Source organism: Rhinoraja longicauda, chromosome 13 (assembly GCF_053455715.1).
Source record: "Rhinoraja longicauda isolate Sanriku21f chromosome 13, sRhiLon1.1, whole genome shotgun sequence".
Classification (NCBI taxonomy): domain Eukaryota; kingdom Metazoa; phylum Chordata; class Chondrichthyes; order Rajiformes; family Arhynchobatidae; genus Rhinoraja; species Rhinoraja longicauda.
The window spans coordinates 37,530,127-37,551,228 of record NC_135965.1 but is presented as its reverse complement, the minus strand read 5'-3'; the positions used below and the strand labels follow the sequence as shown (position 1 = coordinate 37,551,228).

Genomic DNA, 21,102 nt, shown 5'->3' with positions numbered 1-21,102 from the left:
ATGACAGCATTCAAAGAAATTTGGATAGGTACATGCATAAGAAAGGTTTAGAGAATATCGGCCAAACGTGGGCAAGGGCAAAGTTGCAGTCATTCAGTGCCAGGGGCCCAGGTTCAATCCTGACTACGGGTGCTGTCTGTACGGAGTTTGTGCGTTCTCCCCATCATCGCGTGGGATATCCAGTTTCCACCCACACTGCAAAGATGTACAGGTTTGTAGGTTAATTGACTCTGGTAAAAATTCTAAATTGTCCCTAGTGTGTAGGATAGTGCTAGTGTGCGGGGATCGCTGGTCACCACAGACTCAGTGGGCCGAAGTGGCCTGTTTCTGCTCTGTATCTTTAAACTAAACTATAAAAAGGTGGTGGGACTAGCATAGATTGGGCTTATTGGTTGGCATGCACAATTTGTGCTGAAGGGCCTGGTTCTGTGCTGTATGACTCGATAGCTCTATGACTCTATGTACCACCATCAGCGCTTCCCCTGAAATGCTAATGATGACACATGTATGATATCTAAAAGGAGAATAGTTTCGCAGAATTCTTGGTTGATGGTCTGTTTTCATGTGTAGAATGGTCCCTTGAAAGTTTACCATGGGTTTGTATTTTCATTTGGAGAAGAGGGAGGAAATTGGAAGAAGAAACTCAAATGTTGTCTACAGAAGTCTTTCATCTATACCACAGGGCAGCTAAAGTTCATACAAAGATAGTAACATTTTTAATGGAGTAGATATTCCAATACTCCACATGGCATTGAACTAAGATAGGTACACATTGATACAGTAGTTAGTGCTGCTGCCTCACAGTTCCAGAGATCCAGGTTTGATCCTAACCTCGGGTGCTGTCTGTACAGAATTTGCACGCTTTCTCCATGACCACACGTGCACCAGTTTTCTCCTACATTTCAAAGACATGGTGGTAGGATAATTGGTAGATCACATCTTAGTGTATGTTAGTGGCAAAAGGAATTAAAGAGGAGTTAATCTTTTGAGGGATGACACAGACCCAATGGGCCAAATGGCCTCCTTGTGTCTCATTTTAAGTTTAAGAGTGTTTAATTGTCCCTTTTGCTCTGAATTTCAATATACTTGTCTTTTATACCAATTATCCCAATGATATGCTATCCAGCCAAAAAGTTACATAAATGTTAATAATATTTGTTTAAAAATATTTGAATAAATAACAACACCTTGGAAAGTTTGAACACTGTTGATTATTGTATGTAAATGTACTGAAAACAAGTTTCTTTCTCAAATGTTTTCTTCTGTTTCTTAAAATGTTGAAAGTGTTACACCCTCGCGAGACTAGTCTGAAAGTTCTCAACAACTATTGCTAGACGTTAGGAGAACAAAGGTGGACCTGGAGCGAGGGGAAACTATTGTCGGGGGGGGGGGGGGGGGGGGAGTGGGAGAACAAAGGAGGTCCCGGTGTGGGATACTTTGTCACATTGTCAGCGCCCTTTATGTGGCAACTATTTGCATACCTTGGGTGTGCAAGCAAAGAATTTCACTCTGACTTGTCACATGTGACTATAAAGTATTCAATTTAATTTTGTCAAAGTGTGCCCATAATCACATCATGGATTAAGTTGCATTGTTTTCTCACTCAATTTATTCCATTCTATTTTTAGCAACAATTGCTCAAAATTAATCAGCATCTTGGTTTTAATCCTCTTTTCTAGGTACTGACACCGATTACATATGCGTAAGAAGGAACTGCAGATGCTGGTTTAAACCGAAGATGGACACAAAAAGCTGGAGTAACTCAGCGGGACAGGCAACATCTCTGGAGAGAAGGAATGGGTGACGTTTTGGGTCAAGACCCTTCTTCAGACTTCCATGTCCTTTGTCTTCGCTAGGGTCAATCTCACATAATACAGAACAAAGTGCCACATCGCATAAACTTACCAAGCCACTGTTGGACCACAGCACTAAACATTTGTATTTTGGGATCCTGCTAATTAATTCTTACAAACTGCTTCGAATGTCATTTCCAAAATTCATGCTAGCAAAGCCATGAGATTAGTACTGATGGACGATCCTTGATTTGAAACATTAACACTGCTTTTTCTCTCGAAAGTCTAAAAGTCAAGGCTGTAAATTGTTCTTTTAGTTTTTCAGTACTTGCAATGTCGTAATGCTTTGTATCAGTCTTGTGACTTTGGAGAAACGAGGAACTGCCGATGCTGGTTTACACAAAAGATCACAAAGTGCTGGAGTACCTCAGTGGGTCAGACGGTATCTCTGGAGTAGTATGGATAGGCGATATTTCAGGTCCGGACCCTTTTTCAGACTGAGGCAAGAGTCACTGCATTTCCAGCGCCATCTTGTACCCTTCAAGTTTCAAAGTTGTTAAAAATGTAGTGTATTATTTTGGGCATAATGATAGCACTGGGTTAGTGATGTAAGGATTGGCATGGAGATGTTGTCAATACTCTCCACCACTGCTCCGTCGCTTCATGCCGTTGCAGGCCGGTCCTGTCCACCTGCTCATCCGACCTCTGTGGGACCTCCAGTAGCATCTGATCCATGCGATGCCCTGGCTGCTGCAGGGCCTCCAGCGAGTGGCCCACTCCACAGACACGTTGACCTGCGATAGTGCAGTCATTCACAGCAACCGCTCAGCTGATGTCATATAATTGGAGAAACAAAGAATTGCAGATGCTGGTTAATATGCAAAAGTATACAAAGTGCTGGAGTAACTCAGCAGGTCCGACAGCATCTGGACAGGTGACATTTTGAGTCAAGACCGAAGTCTGAAAGAGAAGTCTCAACCCGAAGCATCACCTATTCATGTTTTCCAGAGATGCTGCCTGACAGGCTGAGTTACTCAGGCACTTAGTGTCCTTTTGTGCATTAACCAACATCTGCAGTTCTTTGTTTCTACAGAGTGGGTGACATTGTGGGTCAAAACCCTGCATCCTAATTCCGTCCCCCCCACCCACAAATGCAGCTTGACCCACTGAGATCCTCCAGCAGACCGTTTGTTGCACCATGTTCCAGCATATGCAGTCTCTTGTGCTTCAATGATGGAAATTGTTTTCAATTTCTACAACTGCTGCAGTTAATTCTTCCACATTGCTACATGTTGGTTTTGCCATTAGAGAAAAACAACCAAGAGAACCGTGACAGGATAGTTAAACCATAGGAAGTCATTTTCTATAAAATATTTATTTTTTCTTCACAGGCCCTCAAAAGCAGATAGGTTGCATAACTTTATGGCCAAGATAAGACTCTAACATTTTTTAAAAACTTTGGATTTGGAAGGTATAAGATGGTGCCTGAAACATGGCCACACTTGTGTACCGACTCTGTGTGGTCCATGATCTTACACCCGTGAACTTAGTATGATTGTGCTTAATGTACAGTAGGATTGTTACTGAACTGTATGCAAAAAAAGAATTTAACTGCACTTAGGTACATGTGACAATAAAGTACCATTGATCCATTCATTCCTTACTGGATACATTCTGGTGCAATAGTTGTTTTTGGAGCATGGAATTTGCCAAACAACTACTGTGTTCCATTGTAAGGTTAGTTATATTTTGTTTGCAAACACTGTGTCCGTCTATGCCTTGACATCAGACTCACATAATTTGGACATTGTGGCAATGTATGTGTGACGTACGATATCACATTTTCCTTGCTCCATGGGCAAATTTGGGAAATAACTGGCAATACCAACATTGGCAGAGTCTCAGCGGTAAATCAGCTCTCCTGAATCTTGTGTAGGAAGGAGCTACAGATGCTGTTTTATACCAAAGATACCAAAGACGTTTCGGGAAGGAACCCTCCTTCAGTCTGAAGAAGGGTTCCAACCTAAAATGTCATCTGCTTCTTTTCTCCAGAGATGCTGCCTGACTCGCTGAGTTGCTCCAGCATTTCTCCTGAGTTTGGTATTGTGTGGTTTTTTCTTCAAATTATTTTCATGACTGGACTGCTTATATTTTCAACCATTTAACTAATTGCGGTGCATTAACTGACGGAGAAAAAAATAAATGATCATTATAATTAGGTGCTTCTGGTTGATTACTGTACTTTCAATAAAGGTTAACAGAATTATGCTGTCAGGAAATTTAAGTTGCCACCGTTTGATTAACAGGTCTAGCTTTTCTGGATAAACAAGACAATGTCGCCCAAGAATACTTTTTCAATCGCAATTTTTTTTAAAAGTTAGTAAAAATCATACTGCGGTAAATCAGACAGCAGGAAGACATTTAATATATAACTGTGTGAAGTATTGCATTGGAAAGCTATAGAACTCCCTTTTTTCATCAATTCTTAGAAATTGATGGTGCAAGTGACACAAAAGGGACATCTGTTTACTGCAGTCAGATTGAAATGACTTTGAAGGGAATGGGTGGAATAAAAATAAGAGAATTTCACTCTTCTTATAAACGGCCACAGAATTGGGGAGGGGGAGGGGATGCTGCCTATGTCTTCTCTCGTGAACCCAACACAAAATGCTTCTCTCTAATTCAATGAACCAAAAGTCTTCCACAACTCCAGACTTCAGCCAAACATCGAGAAAACAGAAGCAGCGAGAGGTTTAGTGTCTCGTGAGTTGGAAGCAGTAAAGTTCTTCTTTTCTTTTAAAAACTTAAGTGATACTTTCCTCCTGATGATACAGAGTACCGACACCCCTTGTCCATTTAACAGAATCCTGGCAGGATAATCTATAGTTTCTCTGCTGTCTCTTAACACTTGTTTCAGAATCGGTGTCAATATTGGCACGTTGTGTCAAGGACAAGACAAGGTGATAGCTTTACAAAAGACAGGGTGAAGAGGTTCTTTAATGCAATTAATTGAAGTCGGGCCTTTGATATACCGTAAAAACAACCATTCGTCTAATAGGGAGCTGACAATTCACAGATGACACTCATCTTTTCCTGTATTTGCATTCAGCTTTAAATGGTTGATTTCAAGATAGTTTCTCAGAGCATAACATTATTTTTAGCCATTGTAAATCCTCATTACTGTTAGAATCCTTTGTGGAAATGATACAATTGTCATAAGTATACAGTGCTTAATGTGTTGTTTAGTTTAGTTTAGTTCAGTTAGTTTAGACTTTAGAGATACACTGCAGAAACAGGTCCTTCAATCCACCGAGTCTGCGCCGACCAGTGATTATCTCATACACTAGCACAATCCTACACACTATGGACAATTTGCTATGTTTTTTACTGAAGCCAATTAACCTACAAATCGATACGTCTTTGGAGTGTGGGAAGAAACCGACGCACCCTAAGAAAACCTGGTACCTGCCGTAGTCTGGATCGAACCCGGGCCTCTGGCGCTGTAAGGCAACAACTATACCGCTGTGCCACTTAAAATGTAGTTTAATTTAGTTTAGTTTATTTTAGTTTATTGTTGTCTCGTGTACCAAGGTACAGTGAAAAAGCTTTTGTCTGCTGTCTGGCCAAAGAAAAGACTATACATGAATAAAATCAAGCCATCCACAGTGTAAAGATGAATGATGCTTTTATGTTGTTCTGCTCAAATTGTGTTAGTCAGAAAGAATGAGCAATTAAAATCAATCAATAAAATAGGTATCTCCATGCATTCATGATAATGTGCCAATCTGTATATTTGCGTTGATAAATTGTATTTCTCTATGCATTTAGTGATTCTCTTCCTTTTATGGGATAAGTCTTTAAATTGATCAATGGTTAAGTTGCAAATAATGAATTGTAAGTAATTTCTAAATATGAATTTGATATATGAATTGGTGTGGTGAATCTGTGGAAGTCATAGCCATGGATGGCTGTGGAGACCAAGTCATTAGCTATATTTAAAAACAGAGATTGATGGGTTCTTGATTTGTAAGGCATCAAAGGTTACAGGGAGAAGGCCCGAGAATGGGATTGAGAGGGGAAAATATATCAGCCATGATCGAATGGCGGAGCAGACTCAATGGGCTGAATGGCCTAAACGTGCTCCTATGTCTTATGATCTTATGAATTAGAACGACTGAGTGGCACAATGGCACAGCAGGTAACAGTGCTGCCACTCAGCTCCAAAAATCCAGTTTTGATCTTAACCTTGGGTGCTATCTGTGTGGATTTTGCAAATGTTCCGTGACTGTAAGGTTTTTGGAGATCGTAAAGAGAGGGATTACTATCATCGTCATGGTCACCCACCATCATGAAGCTTTCAAGTTGGTATTTGGTTCCCTTTTGATATCTTTATTTTTTTAATGACTCATTTTTAATTGCTCCATGTACACAGCTTCCTCTATATCTGTAACTTTCTCCACTCCACTGAACTCAACCAGTTCTCCCCTATGTCCATCATTGATATTGGTGGCCGTGCTTTCAGTTTGTAAATGCTAGCCATAGGACCAGAAATAGGTCATTCAGCCCATCGAGCCTCCTCCACCATTCAATCGTGGTTAATCTATTTTTCCCCTCTCAACCCCATTCTCCTTCCTTGACACCCTTACCAATCTCCGCTTTAAAAATACCCAATCACTTGGCCTCCACAGCCATCTGTGGCAATGAATCCCACAAATCCACCATACTGACTAAAGAAATTCCTCCTCATTGCCTTTCTTCAGTTGTCTACATCATGAGCACACTTGCTCCACTCTAAGCCTCCTTCTTCTCAATTTCTCCTATTCTTAATTATCATAACCTACCTTCCTGACAAAGCATTTAACTAAATATCAAATATTAAGTCAGAATACTAATGCAGAGTCCATTTGGACTTTTTTATGTGGGTCTTTTACCCAGAGTAGGGGAATCGAGAAACAGAGGACATTGATTAAAGGTGAGGGAGGGAAGATCTAATAGGAACCTGGAGGCAACTTTTTACATAAAGGGTGGTAGGTGTATGGTACGAGCTGCCAGAGGAGATAGTTGAGGCAGGTACTATCACAACATTTAAGAAACATTTTGACAGGTACATAGATAGGATAGGTTTAGAGGGATAAGGGCCAGATGCAGGCAGGTGGGACTAGTGTAGTCGGGACATGTTGGTCGGCGTGGGCAAGTTGGGCCGAAGGGCCCATTTCTACGTTGTACGACTATGATAAAAACAGGTGTAAGCTTTTAATATATGAATTGATGTATGCAATTGCTAAAAGATGCATTATATAGGAATATGAGGAAGAAGATCCTTTGTCTTATTAAACCCAAGGATGGGCTCCTCTTTAGCCTCCATACTAGGAATTCTATAAAGTCTCTCCATATCCCACATGTCAATTAACAAGAACCAAAACATTAGGTTACTACATTCATAATTTTTGTCAGCCATCTATTAAAGTAGATTCCAAAATTCAAAATATTTAAAATATACATTATATGCTTCAAGACCAGTTGTAATCATATATGTGATTCTGAGTGCATGTTTACACAATATGTGTAATGTAATTCCATCATAAAGCCATCAGATTCAAACCAGCAATTTAAATGAACAACCTTGATAGCTCTTCTTTTGCTTCACAGGAGAGATATATTGCCATTGTAAATTGATTTTCTTTTACATATGTAACCATTTAGGTTTAGCAGCGTTATCACCCACATGCACCATTTATTGCCAAAATGTAAGCTGACTTTGAGTACCAAAGAGAATATTTATTTCTGGCTAGTATAATTCAGGGCTTTCGCTGCCAATCTCCAATTTCTCCCCTTAGTACCACTGCATTATTTATACTGCATTACTTATAATAATATTTCTATGCAACTGGCAATAACATCAGATGCAAGTTTCAAATTTTAAATGCGTTCATCTAATTTAAAGAAAATCCCATGCGGTGTAGAACGAATGTGCATTGCACTGAAGCTTTGTGTTCTAATCTACCAAATTACCTCCTTAAAACCGAGGTAGTACACTTATTACCAATTATTCATGGTGTATTGTGCAAATGGCAGATTATACTCGTACTGCCAATTGCACATCTCACCGAGGACACCCAGAAAAAACATCCAAAAACGATTATTCTCAGATGCACACAGACATGGACAACAAAGAGATCAGGTATGACTCTTTATTTTCACTGAATATTCAAACATACAAAACATTTGTACAAATTGCATCAGTAATCCAGGTAAATGGACTTGCATTTATAGAATGCTAACCACAGCCTTTGGTCTCCTCAAGTGCTTTACTCTTTAAATTTAGTCCAAAACAAACTTCCCAAAACCTTTCAAACACAGCTTAGCTTTTGAAGTCTTACTGTTTCAAACTAACATCAAATAATCATTGACTGGTTTTGCTGAATACAGTTGCTAATGTCCACTGTGAATCAGACTGACATTAGAGTTGATAAATGTTTTGTGCCAATACATAACCAAATCTTTGAATTGAGACAAAAGTCACAATGTTATTGCACTCCAAAATAGTGTACACTCACACACGAATAATTTGCAGTGTCCTTTCTTCCAAATAACGTGACATAAATCGCAGATGATTCTCTTGGTTCTCATCAACAGGTTTTTGCAACTTATTGACATGAATGATGTTATACTTCAATTATTTCCCATTTCTGACTCTGGCTTTATTTGAATAAACATCACATTGTTCTTGAAGGAATTATTTGGGAAATGCTATGGCAGATATTACAATCTAGTAGACAAGACACAAAATGCTGGAGTAACTCAGTGGGTCAGACAGCATCTCTGGAGAAAAGGAATACATAGGAATACACAGTAGTCCGATGAAGAATGTCAACCCAAAACGTCAGCAATTCCTTTTCTCCAGAGATGTTGCCTGACCCAATGAGTTACTCCAGCATTTTGTGTCTATCTTCAATGTAAACCAGCATCTGCAGTTCCTTCTTACACACTTGGAACCTAGTAATTTGGTTACCCACCATATTCAAATCTTGTATTACTTTTATTCATATTATTATATCCAGAAGATTTTGAAAGTTTTGATTTCTGTTAAACCACATAGAGAGCTAAGTCCATCATGAATACCAAGATATCATACAATAGTTGTGGTATAGCAATTGGCATGAGAACCAAGAGGGATGCAATTCTATCTTCCAATGGCAGATTTTGTATAATATACAGTGCGAACAATATATAATTACTAGGTATAGTTCCCAATAATGTAGTCAAGTCGAAAAGCCTCTGGAATCCCCTCCCTAACTTTGCCATATACTTTACATGTTCATTAAAATTAATGTCACTGACCAAGAGTTTTGGTCATTGCCCTTAATATTTCCTTCAAAGATTGGTGTTAAATATTGTTTATTACTGCTCCAATCTTGGGACTTGTAAAAAAAAAAAAGTTTAAAAAGGTGCTCTTAGCAGTAATACAAATTGTGAAGTACCATTTCATGTTTAAAAAGGTGCATTATTAACATCAATTATAAAGTTACCGGTGCAGGAAGGTGGCAGGCAGCATGTGTAATTTAGTAGACAGCCATTTAAAAGTGGTAAAAGTTTATTTTTTTGAAAAATGACAAAACTCAACAAAAGTCAAACTTACATCACTGACAAATATACACACAATTGAAAACAAAACACATTAATGTGCTGGCAGGACATTTCAAATGTAACCGTGAACAGAAGCATGGGGGAATCAGTACACAAGTTGTCAAAAGATATTCTCCTAGGCTCAATAAGTACATATACATCTAACCTTATTTTTTTTGCACCATTCTAATTCAGTCTTCCTTCACTGAAGGTAGATACTGTGGACCCTGTTACCAGTATAAACTAACTCCAAAACAATCCCTTTAAGGGATTATAACATTTTTGACCAGTAGAATTAGAGTGTTTACATGTTTAATCATGTGTGCACGATTTTATTTCCCCTCAACAAAGTTTAAAAAAAAGGTTACATGTTGTGCTTTGTAGAAGCGCTTTGTTTCAGTTTTTTTCCTGTTACTAAGAAATTCGAATACCTCTTTACCCAGGGCCTCAATTAGAAATTCGTAATAGTATCTAACACAGCTAAGCTTTTAACATTGGGTATTGCCCAATTGTATTGTATTACTCCCAGTGCTATTTTTATTTTGTTCAATTTCTTTAAGCATATCTCCCCGTTCAAAAACAAAAAAAATCATATTACTGCAGTCGCTATAGGATCGATATTGTTCATAGAAGGCAGTGATGACATGCAACTGGCCCCTAATGGGAGAGCCAGCGACCGCTCCCAAACAAGGCAGCTTTGTTACTTCTCTTCGGCCCTGCACCGTTCGATTACCACGGCCTCCAGACCGACTTGGAGTACACTGCAGGAGAGGTGTTCTCTGTCCTACAACTGTCTGCCACTTTCTCTTGCAGCAAGGGTGCCGGTGCAGCAGTGGACGGGTCGGCGTCGTCCAGATCGGAGCAGGCATCATCGCTGGAGGAGGCAGAGGATACAGGAGACGGTGCCGGTGAGCAGAGCTGTTCTCTACCTCCGGGGGACGCCAATAACAGGCACATATCGTCAGGCCCAGACCATATACTGGGGCTGCTCTCAGCCATCAACTCGCCCAGTAAATCCTGAAAGTGGTCTTCGCTCAGTGGCATGGACTCCAGGAGGTGGTTCAGTAAATCGGCGGCCACGGCAGAATCGATCCCCGGACAGTTTGAAACGAAAGTGTGGACCTCGTGCATGCACTGGATGTAGCCGGCTGCAAACCTCTCATTCGCTTCCTCGTTAAACCTATCCTGTTCTGCCAACAAGGAGAGAAGGGAGAGGTGTTTTTTTTCCTCCAAGATTCAAGATATCTTTATTTGAAATTTAGTCACCCGCAGTCCAACGATAAAAGCAATAAAATAAGCAAATAAGCAAATTACACAACCCCAACCAACACACAAAAAAAGAAACATCCATCACAGTGAGTCCACTTTAAAAGAAACAGCTTCCTATCGCAACAATTGCCATTAAAATATATTATTGCTCGCATTTTTCTGCAACAACAAAAAAAAAAAGCTTATGCAATGCATTTATATTTTGCAATAGATTCCCAACTCCCTGCAATTTCCACTCCTCAGCCTGCCTACTCACCAACATTTCTGTTGCAAAGTATGTTTTGGACGCGTTTCACCGTCATCTCCAAAACCTCTGCATTCTCCATTTTCGACTGCAGCTGAGAATATTTAGCACATTTTAGATTTTTATTTTTTTACAAATCACGTACTGAAATCTGAAGGACTTTTTTTTTCTCCCCCCATCAGTACAACTTAAAAAAGAACTCACTTCCGTATCCGCCAATATCAGTCTCAGCTCTTGCAAGCTTTCGTTAATGCGGGCTCGCCGCTTCTTCTCGATCAATGGCTTGCGAGTCTGCAGTTAGCAAAAGAAACGCCCCGGGTTAGAGTGACATTTTTGTTTTGTTAAGTGCATAGCCCCCCTCCCCAGATTAAAAGTTGCCCTTTTTAAATGTACCTTGCGATCTTCTTTGACTGCATAAAAGTCTCCTTCATCCCTGACAGATCCCGGTTTGCAGGCTGGGGCCATGTTGTTACGAATTCCAGCAACCTTACCAAATATTTCTTCTTTAAAAAAAAAAAAAAAAATCCAAAAAAAACGAGTCCTCCCACCAAAGCACGTTTTTGCTGGCAGCTGGTTCGCGTACAATCTCCTTTTTTTATTCACTGTAAGCCTGCCGTTGGCAAACTCTCTATATATACCCGCTCGTTTGCATTTGAATGGCGGGGGAGCGGCGCGTCCTAAGGACGCCTAAAGGTTATTAGCTTATCCAATAGTGGTGCAACGCTTTGTATGGGGCTCAATACTGCGCTCTGCCTGCTGTCAGGCTCCGGCGAGCCACGTGAGTCAATGGGACTTTTAAAGTTATTTGTTATGCAATTCGACACAACAGAACTGTACTTTTTTTTCTCCTCTCTCTCTCTTGGAGGGGCGAACCAAACATTACACCACCCCGTCCTCACATTCCAAAACGCTAACTATCAACTGCAGGCCAATTCCCCTACAACCGCAAGCCGAGGACACAATTGCCTTCACTGTTTACTGCATAAGATGGTGGAGCTGCGTTTGGACGTCAGTAAAGTCTCGGGGAATGAAAACACTTTAGATATCAACACACAACTACTTTAAAAAATATATATTTCATGGGAAGAGGTGTCAATAAAATAACACGATAACTACATTGTAAATGTCGATTGGAGAGATTTAATTGCCAAAAAAAACCTTATTAAGAGAAGATAACACCGATTGTAAGAAAAGTAAAGATTTTTTTTAATGTCCTTTCTACTACATTCAGAGGGAAATCTATTTTGGGGTACGTAGGTGAAATGGAACATGAATGCAGTTAGCAGCTGCAGTTCTTCGCCAGAATGAAACAATTAATAGCATTAGGCTGTCTCTAAGGAGCAAGCGACAGGTGTTAGGTCTTGTTTCATTTGTTTTCCTCTTTTACTTTCAGTGCCATGTATCTGTCGTATTTATCATATCCAAACTACATCCATCCAACCCTCTTCCTGCATTGATTTCGGCAAAAGTAGAGTTTGTTGTATACATAATCAGCATGTCATTTATCCTCTATTTTAAAGATTACACTCTTGTCAGGTCAATTATGTAAATCGCTCCTTTTTTAACTAACATTTATCCAGTTTTATTGGAACAGTAAACACACAACATTGTCCAGCATTCTCGTTCTAAAGGACACGCCTGAAAGCAAAGTAAAAGCGTTTTGCATACTTTGGAAAGAACCTCAAAATGACTCCACAAGTTGTTTAGAAATGCTACTGGAATACAATAGAAATGTCTGTGCGATCGCTCAGGTTCTGTTGCACGTTCTTTCCCCCCCCCCCCCCCCCCTCTCTACCGTTCAGCCGCTTTTAACGTAGCTGGTGGATGAAAGATTTAAAGGCTCGCTATACCAAACGTGCATAGTTTCAGCTCCATTTTAAGATATATATCGAGGAAAGACATCGCACTCCCAGTGGCACGACGGCCTCCTGTTGTGTACGGTTTAAGTGCAGGTTCACTCCGCACGTTGAATGTCGTAGTGAAAGTCTTTGTCTGTTCCTTAACCTTACAGAAAGGAATAAAACAACATCAGAAAAGATCAGTACACGAATATGTGTTCCACACGTATGGGTGGGTCCCCAATAAATGAAATCAAACCCAAATCAGGAAGATTAACGTGATTAAACGGGAGATGTTTCTTATGTAAATATTATTCTCAGATAACAAAACGTGAGTTACTGTTCACAATTAGGCATTGGGGAAATTGTAAAACGCTTGGAGGGGTGAGGGGTTTTATGGACTTTCCGTTGATAATTCAAGCAGTCGGTGACGAGATAAATTCCACAGACAACATGAAGATTGCAATTCAGAGCTTTAATTTTTTCTCTTTGGAAAAATTGGCAGCTTGCCACCAACGTAATTGGACCCACTCATTATGCAACCTGGTCAGCGGATCCTGCAGCTGTCGTTGAAATCTTTTGTTTCGGGCGAGCAGGCGTGCCCGGTTCTCGTTTTCAATATATTTCATCAGTATTCAGGAATGGTTGGCTTGGAAAATAATTCTGATAATAGAGGAGACTGCCAGCCTCCCTTTTTGGGGGTTGGTTGCTAAACGCATCTGCGAGTTTGTGCCACGAAATTATTATTTTGTTCTTTCTGTTTTCAAACATTTGTGGAGAGATCAGACGATGGGGAATCATAACGGAATGATTCATTGTGTGTTAGTCAATGGATTTGTATAGTGTGAGTTGGTATGGAATTGTGTAAATGTTTAAGTTGTATCAGTGTGGTATGTGGGAGGTACGCTGAAAATTAAATCAAATGAGTAAATGAAACTCCCCAAACGCCTATTATCGACAGGTTTAATTTTGCTGCAAAATGACAATGAAAATGTGTGGGTAAATTCTGAAATAAATGACCAAGACATTGTGACGTGAGGCACTGCATAAAATATTTACACATATAAATTGGAGCGTTTTCTGTTGAGGTACTATGATAGACTATTTCCATAAAGCCAGTCTAAAAGCAGTGACAATGGATCGCAGCGTTGGGCGAGCCATTGTGATTTTCCAATGCGCTATGCACAATGTGGTAAGGAACAGCAGCAGCCTCGTGTAACGGGCAGGGCGGAGAAAGGCCAAGGTCATTGACTGCCACTCTAACTCTCATTCGCATATGCAACCATTCCCAGTTAAATATACCACAAAGTCCAACCCCAACCTATAAGGACTTTGCTTTCATTTCATTTGCAATCGTGCAAGACAAATGAGGGGATGGCAGATGCAATCTATTTGGTGCAGTTTTGGAATAACTAAAGTATATCCTAAAGTATAAAGTATATTGTCAAGTACATGAGAGTAGCCTCATTCAATGAAAAGTGTTTTAGGTGTGCTTTAAAAATGAATGCAAACTTAAGAAGAACTAGAGCAAATTGTACTCCTGTAATTTCGACTGAGCAAAGCATCGCAGAACTCTTCGCGTGAAGGTTTTGAAACAAGATTTTTCATCTCCAGCCACAGAAAAGGCGAGAGCACCAGATGGCCAAAATGTTTATCAAAGATGCAGGGAGTCGCTTACAGGAGGAAGGAGGTAAAGGGGCGAAGTAGATCGGGGCGGAATGTCTAAAACTGGCTGTCTAGGCAACTAAAGGATCGTTTGTCAATAGGAACGTAATTATATTTAGGACTACTTAAGAAGACAGATCTTGTAGACCCCGGATATCCCATTGCTTCAATGTGTTCAGTAGAGTTGGAAAGTTATGAAGGGTTTTGCAGAGGTGGGGATTATTAAATTGTTTAATCAGTCTGAATAAGGGTCCCGAACCTGGAACGTCGCCTGTCCATCCTCTCCGTAGATGCTGTCTGACCCGCTGAGTTCCTCCAGCACTTTGTGTTTTGCTCAAGATTCCGGCATCTGCGGTTCCGTGTGTCCCCTTTCAATCAGGGGGCACAAGTTCATTGCAAAAGTGACGGGTGAACAAGATTTACGATGCGATACGATAGAACTTTATTCATCCCCGCAGGGAAATTGACCTGCCAACAATCATAAAAACACAAAATACATGAAACATGGAATTAAAGTGACGAGTGGAAAGGATTGGGGATGTGCAAAGATTGGAGAGAGAGAGGGGGGGGGGGTCAGTCTCAGCCTCAGTCTACCCCACGACAGAAGGGGGAGGAGTCGTAGAGTTTGATAGCCACAAGGAAGAAGGATCTCCTGTGGCGTTCTGTACTGTATTTAGTGCAAGTGTGGACATGGGCAACAGGTTTGGGTGAGCTGACGTTTATGGCAAGGGCGCAATGTGCTGGAATAGTCATATCGAGGCGTTGGTTGATCGAGATGGGCATTGAGACGGGATGGTGTGAAAAAGAGAGATATTGATAATAACACGAGAACGTCGTCTGGGAATTCAACACGGGAGTCTATCTCCACCTACGGGAGAGACGAGAGGAGCAGATGGTCAAAATGTTCACAAAGATGGAGTTTGCAAGCAGTCGCTTAAAGGTGAAGGGGGTATGGGGGCGAAGAAGATTGGGGCGAAATTTACGAAAGTCGTTTGAAGAGGGGCCTCGACCCGAAACGTCACCCATTCCTTCTCTCCACAGATGCTGCCTGTCCCGCTGAGTTACTCCAGCATTTTGTGTCTATCTTTCAAAAATTGTTTGTCGGGCAACTAAAGAATCGTTGCCAATAGGAAAGTTAAACAGTTAAAATAGGATCTTATCGAAACGTATAAGATTATTAAGGATCTTATGGAAACGTAAAGATTATTAAGGGGTTGGACACGTTAGAGGCAGGAAACATGTTCCCAAAGTTGGGGGAGTCCAGAACCAGGGGGCACAGTTTAAGAATAAGGGGTAGGCCATTTAGAACGGAAATGAGGAAAAACGTTTTCAGTCAGAGAGTTGTGAATCTGTGGAATTCTCTGCCTCAGAAGGCAGTGGAGGCTAATTCTCTGAATGCGTTCAAGAGAGAGCTGGATAGAGCTCTTAAGGATAGCGGAGTCAGGGGTATGGGGAGAAGGCAGGAACGGGGTACTGATTGAGAATGATCAGCCATGATCACATTGAATGGCGGTGCTGGCTCGAAGGGCCGAATGGCCTCCTCCTGCACCTATTGTCTATTGTCTTAAACGGGACTACATGGCGGGGTCAAGATTGGTTTGACACACGCCAAGGAGAAGCAGAAGGTTTCTGAGGGGCTACTGAAGGAAACGGGGCAGGTCTCCTGGCAAGATTTGCCAGCAATCCCACCAGGATTTGCCAGCAGTCACGCCAATAACTGATGCAGCCGTGTGCTCTGGAGAGTGCTGCCCCCAACGCGCCAGGACTGCATCAGTTGTGGGCTCCATGCCAAGTCCAATAGAGCGACGCCAATCTCCACAGGTCACCCTACTCTCGCGCTCCCATTAAAACGAAGTGAGAAATCCACTGAGAGTGGTGTTATTTCATTTGATTTAATGAAATTGGTTTGAATAACTTTAATTGGGGTTTTTGTTTGCGCGCCTGCTTCGTGTAGGATTAGACAATGGCCCTGCTCCCCCTTCCTCGCCCCCACCCAAAATAACCTGTAAAATGTAAATATAAACTTTATGTGCAGGAAGGAACTGCAAATGCTGGTTTACACCGAAGATAGACACAAAATGCTGGATTATCTCAGCGGGACAGACAGCATCATCCAGCATTTTGTGTCTTATCTTCAATATAAACTTTAAATACTCTACACCTATACACAATCGCGCCTTCGTTGGTAAACTGGATGACCCATGCAAGCCTACGTTGATAAGGGCTCACATATGGGTCCTGAAGCTTTGATCATAACATTCCAGCTGATGAGAGGGTTAACACCCCCACGCTATTGGAGGGGCTAGGGTATTGGGGGGGGGGGGGGTGTGTTTAAGAGGATGGACAAACAGTGAACAGTCATTCACAAAGTCGGGACTAAATGAATTCTAGACTCTTAAAAGCAAGGGAGAAAATAGCCCAGACTTTGAGTATCATTCCCCAATTCACTTTGGTTATAGGGTTGGTTATAGGGTTTAATGTGGTAACTTTGCTTAGGAAAAGGTGATGGGGGGACAGATTACAGATTGCCTGATTGATTGGAAGATGCAGCGTGGAAACAAGCCCTTTGACCCATGATTCCACGCCGAACAATGGCCTAATTCTCCTCCTATTCCTTATGACCGCATGACATGAGAAACAGGAGTAGGATTAGCCCACAAAGCCCCCTGAGATGCTTAACCTGCAAGGCTGATCTGATCTTAAACTTGGTTCCATTTTCCAGCCTGATCCTCACAACCCTTGACTCCCCCGTGGACTAAAGCTCTGTCACTAATACGTACACTGATTTAGCCTACAGAACTCGCTGTGGTAGAGAATTCTAAAAAACCACATCCACCTAAGAGAGGAAATTTCTGAGAGGACATGCCCTTTTTACGAAATTTCCCTACCTGGTTGTTCATTTCTCCTTGAAGGGAGATATTCTCTCAAGGATATGAAGAAGGGTCTGGACCCAGAACGTCACCCATTCCTTTTCTCCAGAGACGCTGCCTGGCCCACTGAGTTACTCCATCATTCTGTGTCTATCTGGTGTAAGCCAGCATCTGCAGTTCCTTCTTACAGAATATTCTCTCAGTGTCTACTCTTCTCAAGTGCTTTGCGGGTTTTAATAAGACCACCTCACATTCGTCTAAAATGTCAATGAATATATATCCTACCTGCTTGACCTTTCCTCATGAAATAATTTATTTGTTTAAGGAGCTAAACTAGTGAATCTTCGTTGACTGGACTCCACTGCATTCATATTGTTTCATAAATAAGGAAACAAGAACTGTATGTGGTACTTCAGCGGTACCCTGCACATCTACAGAAAGACATCCTTAATTCCAAACTCCATATCTTTTGCAGTAGAGGCCAATATTCCGTTGGCCTTCCTAACCTCTTGCTGGATCATCATATCAATTTTTTGTTTCATGTTCACTCAGATCTCGCTGATTTTCTGTTCTTATGCCAAAGTGGATAACCTTCACATTGTATAGAACTCCATCTGCCTATTTATTTTGTACACTCACTTTACCTAAGAAGGTTCTCAACCCAAAACTTCACCCATTCTTTCTCTCCAGAGATGCTGCCTGTCCCACTGAGTTACTCCAGCATATTGTGTTTGCCTATTCAAATCCATTTGCAGATCCTGTTTCGCCTCCTTACAATTTGCTTATCACTTATATTTGTATCCTGAATAAACCTGCCTTCAATACACTTGACTCTTCTTCTAAGTCAATATTACAGTATGCAAATAGTTTAAGACCCCTGCAGGAAATCTTCTGGCACCATTCTAGTTAATGCTTCTCATCTCTGAAGATGACCCATATCTCCCGACTCTCCATTTCCTGATGGCCAGCTAATCCTTTATCCATGCTGATATCTATATACTAAAACTCTCATTTGTTTGTTTGTTTGTTTGTTCCTGAACTACAGCCAAAATGGTACACAATAGCACAACAATTTTAGGCCCACCTTACTCACTATCATTCCTTTGGTGCTAATGGGAGAAGTTTCATTGAAATCGGCGTTATATTTTTTAAGTTATTCACATTTTAAAGTTTAAATCCATCTCCTAGTGAGGGAGGGGGGGAGGGGGGTTGAGCGGGATGGAGTGGGGGGGAGGTGGAGGGAGGAGGGGAGGGGGTGAGGGGAGGGGGTGAGGGGAGGGAGGAGTAGGGGAAGCTGCACTAATGCAGGAGAGGTTTGGGCCCAATGGGTTCACTTGGTCGAGTATTGTCCAAAATGCAATGCGATTTTATCTTGTGCAGTAATCTTTTATTCGTCATCTTATCATATACATTTTAGTAATATGCTGGTTCCTCTTTATGTTAAAATAAATTATCAAAGGACTAATAAATTTACCAATTTCCCTTTTATTGTTGCCTCTTCATAAATATATTACAATCTCCTGAATGTCCAGTACTATTTCCTTAAAAATAGATTCATCATATCCCCAATGACTATTGTGGGATAAACTAGCTGAAATATTTCTCCTTTACATTTCCCTCTTTTCTTGAATAAGGTTATTATCTTTTTATTTTCAATGTACTAGGATATTTTTTAGAATTGAGGGAATTTTGGAAGATCACTGCCAATGCATTAACTATCACATACGTCATGAAGAACACATTGGTTAGGGTTGTTGTTCATCGACTAAAGCTCGGTGTTCTATATCATCATCCCCTCCAAACTGGTTAGCAAACTCAGGGATCTGTGTCTCTGTGCAGCCCAATGCAACTGGATCCTTGACTTCCTCATGGGTTGACCACAATCAGTATGAATTGGCAACAACACTTCCTCCTCAATAACTATCAGCACAGGAGCACCTCAGGGCTTTGTTTTCAGTCATCTGTTCTACTTCTTATATACTCATGACTGCGTAGCCAAGCACAGTTCCAATGCCACCTTTAGATTTGCCAATGACAGTACTCTGCCTCACTCTGACAATGGAGGAGACCTAGGACAGAAAGGTCTGTATGGGAATGGGATGTAGAATTAAAGTGTTTAGCAAATGGGAGATCAGGTCGGTTCAGGCGGGACGAGCGAAAGTGTTCAGCAAAATGATCGCCCAGTCTGCGTTTGCTCCATAAGAGTTCACATCTTGAACAATGGATACAGTAGGTGAGGTTGGGGGAGGTGCAAGTGAACCTCTGCCTAACCTGAAAGGACTGTCAGAGTCCCTGGACAGAGTCGAGGGAGGAGGTATAGGGACAGGTGTTGCATCCTCTGGAGTTGCAGGGGAAGGTACCTGGGGAGGGGGTGGTTTGGGTGGGAAGGGATGAATTAACGAGGGAGTTGCAGAGGGAACAGTTTCCGGGGAAGATGGAAAGGGGCATCGTTTCGCTGAACACCTTCACTCAGTCCACCTGAAGCTAAACACGAATTGGAGGAACAGCATCTCATATTTTGCTTGGGCAGCTTACAGCCCAGTGGTATGAATATTGATTTCTCTAACTTCAAGTAACTGCGGCATTCCCTCTCTCTCTAGCCCTCCCTCACCCAGGTCGCACCAGCTTCTCGTTTTCACCAAACAAACAGCTAATAATGCCTGTTTCCTTTATCATTGTTACTTTTTTGCATAAGTTTCATTCATTATTCTTGATCTCTCTACATTTTGGTCTATATCTCTCATTTGCTTTATCCCTAACCAGTCTGAAGAAGGGTCTTGACCTGAAACATCACCTATTCCTTCTCTCCAGAGATGCTGCCTGCCCCGTTGAGTTACTCCAGCTTTTTGTGACTATCTTCAATAAGACTAAGGAGCTGATTGTTGAGTTTAGAAGTGGGAAACTGAGCATCCACGATCCTATATTCATTGATGGGTGGCAGAGGGGAGAGTTAAAAACTTCAAGTTCCTGGGTGTGCATATCTTTGGAGATCTGTTCTGGGCCAGCACACTGATGCAATCATTAAGAAAGCCCATCAATACCTCTACTTCCTTAAACGATTGATGAGATTCTGTATGTCGATGCATCCTCTCTTGAAGTTGGCAGGTGTACAGTAGAGAGCATATTGATTGCTTGCGTCATGGCCTGGTTTGACATCTCGAACCCCCTGGAACAAAGAAGATTACAAAAAGCGGTGAACACCGCCCGGTCCATCAGAGGTACTGACGTACCCACCATCGAAGAGATCTATAGAATGCGCTGCCTCAAAAGGGCAGCCAGCATCATCAAAGACCACACCACCCTGGCCAAGTCCTCATTTCACTCCTACTTTTGGAAAGAAGGTATAGTATTCTGAAAACTGTGACTTCCAGGGTTCAAGAACAGCTTCTTCCCAGCAACCATCATGCCTTTGAGCACTACTAAACACTAACTAAGCTCTGAACTATGATCTGTCTTGGTTGCACTAAGAACAGGGATTTTTGCAGTAGTATTGGGTTTATTAATTTATTAATATTTTTCTGTTTATTATATGTTATCAATGAGTAATGTGTTTACCAGTCTGTTATGCTATGACAAGTAAGAATTTCATTGTTCCCACTGGATCCACGCTGACCAGCGATACCCGCACATTAACATTATCCTATACCCACTAGGGACAATGTTTACATTTACCAAGCCAATTAACCTACAAACCTGTACGTCTTTGGAGTGTGGGAGGAAACCGAAGATCTCGGAGAAAATCCACGCATGTCACGAGGAGAACGTACAAACTCTGTACAGACAGCACCCATGGTCGG

The 21,102-nt window shown here is 41.4% G+C and overlaps 1 protein-coding gene across 1 annotated transcript; it reads right to left on the bottom strand.

Moving 5' to 3' along the window:
• Positions 1–8,033: 8,033 nt before the first annotated feature.
• Positions 8,034–11,648, bottom strand: her13 (hairy-related 13). Its single transcript, XM_078410022.1, has 4 exons — positions 11,326–11,648; positions 11,137–11,223; positions 10,945–11,026; positions 8,034–10,609 (listed from the first exon to the last, which is right to left on the bottom strand). Exons 1-4 carry the CDS (start codon positions 11,395–11,397, stop codon positions 10,149–10,151), a joined length of 702 nt encoding a protein of 233 aa, XP_078266148.1. The 5' UTR covers positions 11,398–11,648; the 3' UTR covers positions 8,034–10,148.
• Between the last annotated feature and the right edge of the window lie 9,454 nt (positions 11,649–21,102).